At 42.3% G+C, this 6,790-nt stretch overlaps 1 protein-coding gene across 1 annotated transcript in view; it reads right to left on the bottom strand.

Moving 5' to 3' along the window:
• CHRNB3 (cholinergic receptor nicotinic beta 3 subunit) overlaps nucleotides 1–6,032 on the bottom strand; it is a 37,790-nt gene extending 31,758 nt beyond the window's left edge. The window contains exons 1-2 of the mRNA XM_027865258.1: nucleotides 6,021–6,032; nucleotides 4,534–4,588 (exon numbers count right to left, since the gene is read on the bottom strand). Coding sequence (XP_027721059.1) covers nucleotides 4,534–4,588; nucleotides 6,021–6,032 — 67 coding nt within the window. The remainder of the gene's footprint in view (nucleotides 1–4,533; nucleotides 4,589–6,020) is intronic.
• Nucleotides 6,033–6,790: the final 758 nt, after the last annotated feature.

The following is a 6,790-nucleotide window of genomic DNA, read 5'->3' on the forward strand; positions in this document are numbered from 1 at the left end:
ATATATAGGTGGGCCTGGTGTTAAGAAGACCTGAGTTCAAATCTGGCCTCAGACACTTACTAGCTGTGTGACCTTGGGCAATCTCAGTCTGCTCTCAGTTTCCTAATCTATAAAATGGGAATAACAATAGCACCTACCTCCCAGGGTTGTGGTGAGGATTCGAGATAACAATTATAAAGCACTTGGCATAGTGCCTGGCACATAGTAAGTGCTCTATAAATGTTAGCTATTATTTTTTTTTTATTATTTGCCTAGAAATGATAACTAAGCCTGTAGGAGTTGATGAGCTCACCAAGAGAGATTGTAGAGACAAAGGGAAGCAGGCCTAGGAGAGCCTTGAGGGACACCCACACCTAATGGGGGGAGAAGAAGGATGATCTGACAAAGAATTCTGAGGAGGAGCAATCAGATGAGTAGAACAGGAACTAGGGTAGAACAGAGTCACAGAGGCCCAGAAAAGTACAAAGAATAAAGATGGCATTCAACAGTATCAAACAATGCTTAGAGATCCAGGAGGATGAGGGCTGAGGAAAAGACCATTGGATTTGGCCCCTGAGATGTCTGTTAACCTTGAAGAGATGGATTTTATTTGAGTGATGGGACCAGGAGCCAGACTGTAAGAGCTGAGAAAAGAGTGGGAGGGAAGGAAGTAGAAGCAATGGCGTAAGTGGTTTTTTTCCCAGAAGTTTGACTACAAAAAAGGAAGAGATATAGGACGACAGTATCACGGGGATGGCAGCTTTTTAGCAAAGGTTTCTTAAGGCCTAGGGAGACACGGTCATGTGTGTAGAGAGCCAGGAAGAAGCCAGTGGATAAGGAGAAATAAAAGATTAGAGAGAGAAGAGAATAATTAAAGGGCTGAGCTCTTGGAAGAGGTATATGGGATGGTATTAAGAACACAACTGTCAAGAAGAAGGATCAGAGATCTGGAAGGAAGCTTAGAGGCTATCTGTTCCAACCTTTTCACTTTATAGGTTAGGAAACTGACACTTTAAATGACCTTAAAGGACCTTAAATGAAGTATCCATGCTGATAGAGATAGGGAGCTTGAGGTAGGATTTGAATTTAGCTCTGCTGACTCCCCAGACAGTGTTTTTTTTCCACTGCCTCTTTGGCCACCATTTTGTAAGCGACTGGAGAAAAGAAAGAGATAGTGGGGGAAGGTGTAGAGGGGTTTTGAGGTGTGGAGAAGAGGAAGCCCATGCCAAATGGCCTATTTTCCTGGTAAAGCCAGAGGTAAGGACTTATGCTAAGAGGGAGAGAGAGAAGATTTGAAACAGTTGCTGTGGGGAATATGATAGTTATTGTGGGAAGAATGAAAGAATTGTGTATCAGTGAGGGCCCAGTTGAGATGAAAGAATATAAATTTGTTGTGGACCCAGAACATACAGTTAAGTACATTTCCCCATTGGGATTCTGCAGCACCAAGTAGCGTTGGAGAGGGCAAATAGTTGTGTCAACTCAAAATTTGGGTTTGGAAAGGCACGAGCAATAATGAGGACAGGGTATACTTGAATTGGTCAACTACAGTGTCTGAACTGTGAAGGGAAGAATGAGACCCGAGCTGGGTGATGGACTGAAATGACAAAGAGGAATGGAGGGTCTGGGGATTGCTGTTGCTCCTCCTTCATTCCCGAAGATGACCAATGACATCACGAGGGTGATGTCTCGACTTGAGCGTAAATTAGATTTAAGTGAGGCAGAGCCATACAAAGTCATCAGCCTCACTCTGTCCTCCAGAATCAACAGAGTCCAGTGGCAAGACAAAAGCCAAGACTACTGGCAAAGGTCGAGGTTACAGTGGGTGATGTTGGCCTTTCTAAATGAAGGTCATTCTCAGGTCTCAATTTGTCTGAGGCAATGCTCATTTAGTGACTAAGGGCTGAGTAAGAATTGAGACAAGATGGCCTGCTCTACCTAGAGATTGCAATGAAAGTGAAGGATAGATTTGGGAGGAATGAGGCAGAGGGAGAGAAGGAAAGACAAGATGTTATAATGAAGAGGAAAATTTCAGAGATCAGAATCATGGAGGATAGTTCAGTTAAGAAGGTTCAATGATTTACCCAAATTCACACGGAGAGTAAGCGTCAAAGGTGGAATTTGAATCCATGTCTTTGGACTCAAAAGCTAATCCCCTAGTGAAAACCATATAAAGGCTACTAGACTATCAGCTCCATTAAAACTGCAGAAGGGCAGGAATTAAGTCTTAACTAAACTTCATGTAACACTAGACCAGTGCAGGGCTCAGGGAGCTACGAGGTACCTGGCTTCTCCCACTAAGGAACCCCCACCTCAAGCTCTAGCTCAGGCAGACTGGGTTCGGTCCTGGGGAAGCTTGACCTCTGAAAGGGAGGGATGAGGCTGTTTTCCCTCACCCTCTGTCTCTTTCCCTCCCTACTTTGGAGCCAAAGGAAAATCAATTAAAGCTTAGGTTTGCCTCATATCTGTGGTCCCCCAAAAGGAAATAACAAAAGAAATATTTAAAACATAAAAGACTAAAAAGGACACATTAACAAAGACTTATAACATCATACGATAACTCCACAAGTCTCATTATATTCTCTCAAAATATCACTATTTAAAATATCAAAATATGAAACATTTTATGGGACTGCTGAATAGTCATTTCCTCTTCGCCTCAGCTCTATGTGGTTGGAACATCTCCCTCAAGATCTATGTCTTCTGGCAGGCCAGGCCATAGCTTGGGCTCATACTTGTAGTAGCTGTTGTCAGGGGATAGTGTCAAAAACCTCCCTCTACCAGCCAGGATTCAGGAGGTGAAGGACTCAGGAGTGCCTGACTTCTCATATTTATGGTGTTGCCTTCAAGATTAGAACTGTCCATCTCAGGATCACTGTTTGGTCACCTGTGCTCAGGGAAGGAAATGTAAAACAGAAGAGGCAAACAGGAGTCCAAAGTCCTTCAGGCTCAAGCTTAGCTAGGTAGCCTGTGTGTTCATTGCCATATTTGAGTATCTACCATAGCTGTGAGGGATGGGAAAGGAGAATAAAATCCTCTCCCTACTATGGGGAGTCCAAAGGAGTTTTCAGAGTTCCCATACACTCAGAAAAGAGGAAGAAGAAATCAAGAGTAAAATTGGTCTTTCTCTTTGAGGTCCACAGAGTGAGTGGTTCAGTGACTAGTCCTCTCTGACTTACTCCCAAGTCCTATGTTCATTCTGCTATGCAATGCTGCCTTAATCAGAAGGCTAGGTATTTCAAGACCAGAGAATAATAATAGCTAATATTCATATAGAGCTTACTATGTGCAGGTACTATGCTAAATGCTTTACAATGACTATCTCATTTGATCCTCATGGCAACCCTGGGAGTTAGATGATATTATCATCCCTATTTTAGAGATAAAGAAACTGAGGCAAACTGAGGTGAAGTGACTTGTCCAGGTTCACATAGCTAGTAAATGTCTAAGGCCAGATTTGAGCTCCAGCCTTGGCACTCTATTCACTGTACCGCATAGTTGCCCCTAATTGATAATTGCCTTTTGTTCTACAGAGACCAACTGTAAGTTTGCTGGTGGGAGTATCTTTTCTACCACTAGGAAAGATGTCCTGTATAAGTGCATATGCCCTTTTCAATTAACAAAGGGTTTAATCGGGTCAACAAAAGCGAACCTAATTTGGAAAATTATCTACAGTTGACAGTGTCAGTGAGCTGTATCATGCTGATTGCTGTATTTGAATATGAAGTGTGTAAACTTGAAGTCAACCAATATTTGTATGGAAGTTAAAAGTACCATAATTTGTATTATGTTTCTTAATGTCCTTCATTTTGGTAAGAATGCTACAATAAGGCTTTTTTTTTTAAAAAAATTCTATCACTTTTTGAAAAATGGAAATAACTAAAGAATGATTATGGTTATCACTTAAAATTTTAATGCTTAAATTTAATTACAAGGTTTTATTTTTCTAAAAGTTTTTTGGGGTTGACTAGTAATTTTTTTGTTTAAAAAGGAGGTGTTGCTATATAGTTCGGAAACCACTGTCTTGGGGGTTGTTTGATTTGAGAGACTCATGAAAAAAGACATCAACTGGTAGCCAACCTTCTGGGAATGAACCTCTCTGAACTTAGATAGAGTAGTCCTCAGATGATAGACAGGCGATCTGTGTCTGGGAATGTACTCGGAGACTTTCCAGCTTAGTGCAATCTACCAGAGCTTGTGCCCTACCGGTATAGTCTTGAGAACCCAGGGTCTGCTCTACACCATGAAGAGGCATTGGAGATTCCCAGTGCCAGGTACACTGTAGATGCTTAATAAAACGCTTGATTGATTGGAGGAAACTCTGGTAGAAGTTGTCGAACGATTTTCCTTCATTTTTGGTTCAGAGGACATGATCACCATGAACATGGGAATCCCTTTGCCTAAATTTCTCCCTATCCTCTCCCTGACATGATTCCCATGCCAGAGTCATAACTAGGAATTCTTGTGCCCGGGGCAAAATCAGCTGAATGTAGTGGGAAGTCGAGCAGGGCAGAAGTGACAAGTCAGGTGCAGTAACTGGGAAACAGGACTGACCATCCCTTAGAGGGTGTGGATGTTGCCCCTGCAAGGCCTGAAGAAAAGACGGGCCCTGCGAGAGGGCACCGTGGTGATGATACCCTATGGATAGCAGCCAAAGAACAATTATGGTACTCAGAGACATTGGACAGTGAGGGCCCCAAGAGTCCAATTAGAGGTACAGATATCACCACCCAGAAAACAGTCCTAAGTCTGCCTTTGCTCTGGGCAGTCCGACACAGCTTCAGAAGACAGAATGTTTAGCTGTGAACTAAAACAATGCACCGTCTCTTGAAGAACTGGGGATATCTTGTCTCCGTTCTGTACCCTACACTCTTCCTTCTCCTCACCTGCCCCATATCCAAGCCTCATTTTGATCTATTGGCTGATTCCTTTAGGGCCCAGTCTAGTAAACCCCCAGGCAGGCAGCTCTGCTTCCCCAGAAAACAGAGCTCTCTCCTCCCTCTAGGGAGGTCACAGTCTGAGAAAGCCCTCGGACAGAGGCACCTGCTCCCTTCAGCAGGACACACCAGGGCTCAGAAGGGTTGGCTGAGCTGCTAAGGTGTTCTCTCAGCAGAATCAGAATCAGAGAATTATTTAGTACACAGCCTCAAGAGGTCATGTGATGTGGGCCAGAGTGGGTCCTGAGGGGCGTGCCCATGCTGGGTAACAGCAACCTCTACGGTTGCTATTCAGTAGGGATGCTACCAGCGTGGCTGCTGTTTTCTCCTAGCAGCCAGCTGCTTTTGAATGGCATGATGGTCGTGACTGGTTTTCCTTTTAGTTTTGATTTTGGTAACTTCTGCTACTTTAAGCAACATAGTGTGGTAGTGGATAGAGCTCAGGCCTTGGAGTCAGGAAGACTTGGATTCAAAATCTGCCTCAGAAACTTACTAGCTATGGCACTGGGCAAATCATTATACCTTACTGTGACTCAGTTTCCTTATCTAGTAAAGTGAAGGGTCTGTTCTTGATAAATTCCAAGATCTTTTCTGGCTTTAAATCTATGCTTTCTCTACTGGATCACCACCTCTACCTTCTCCTGACCTTCTCACTTACCCTTCTTTCATCTCAGACTCCACCCTGGGATCCCCTCCCCACTATAGGTCAGTTTTCACCTTATTTTTCTGGGGTCTAGTTCTCCACACCACTTTCTGTTCACTCGCCCTTCCTTTCACCCTTTCTAGTACCTCTTTATGTATTATCTTCCCCTATTAAGACATAAGCTCTTTGAGCAGCTTGATTGATTTACATGCTTATATTTGTGTCCCCAGAGTTTAAGACAGAGACTGACCATAGTAAGTGCTTAATAAATGCTTTGTCTATCTTTAGCTATCTCCCCTCCTCTGTTTTTCAGTTTCTTTACTTGTAAAATGGGAGAGGGTTGGGTGGGCTAGATTATTTCTAGGTTCCTGCATAGGGGTATGTGTGTGTTACCATGCCCATAATTCTATATAGTTCTGAAACTTTTATTACTACATGTACATAATGATGTCAGACATTACCTCAGACGTCATCTCGTCTGGGAGGTCTTTGTTGGTCCCCCTATCTAGAGGAAATCATTCCTTCTCCACCCTCTCCTGCATCTCTGATCTTACTCTGGATTTTTCTCATTCTCCTTCATATAATAGATAATGTTTACATGTCTTAGCCCCCCTATTAAATTGTAAGCACCTGAGGGTAGGAACTGTGCCATTTTTCATCTTTGTATACCCAACATGACCCCCCTCAAACATCAATGGTTTGCTGAGTTGAATGAATACAGGGACTAACCCCAGAAGGCAGTCCCTTCTCCCATCATAATGGGAGTATATATATGTATATATATATGTATAGTGCCTTAGGGTTTACAAAATTCATGCTGGAAAGGGATAATTAAGATATTTCCCTAGCTGGTTGAGGTCACTAATTACGACTCCCCATCCCTTAGATTGACCAAGTGCCTATGAACCATTTGTAATGCTCTTATGTAACACATATTGTACAGAGGCATCAACGTACAAAGAAGGTTTGTATTTTCTGCTATTGTTAGCCATGAAACAATTTTTCTCTTAAAGAAAAGACAGGAAAGAATCTGATTGTTTTACAAAAGAGATAAACACTTAGGAGCTTAGGTGAAAATTTATCAGAAATGCAAATAGCAAATTTACTGTAAAATCCACTGACTTTTTTGATTTTGAAGGGTCATTATATAGCAAAGTGAATACAGAAATTTGCCAAATTTGATGATGTATGAAACAACAGAAAAAGTAAATTAATTTTAAAACTCACAATG

Source organism: Vombatus ursinus, unplaced genomic scaffold (assembly GCF_900497805.2).
Source record: "Vombatus ursinus unplaced genomic scaffold, bare-nosed wombat genome assembly UNPS02014778.1, whole genome shotgun sequence".
Lineage (NCBI taxonomy): Eukaryota > Metazoa > Chordata > Mammalia > Diprotodontia > Vombatidae > Vombatus > Vombatus ursinus.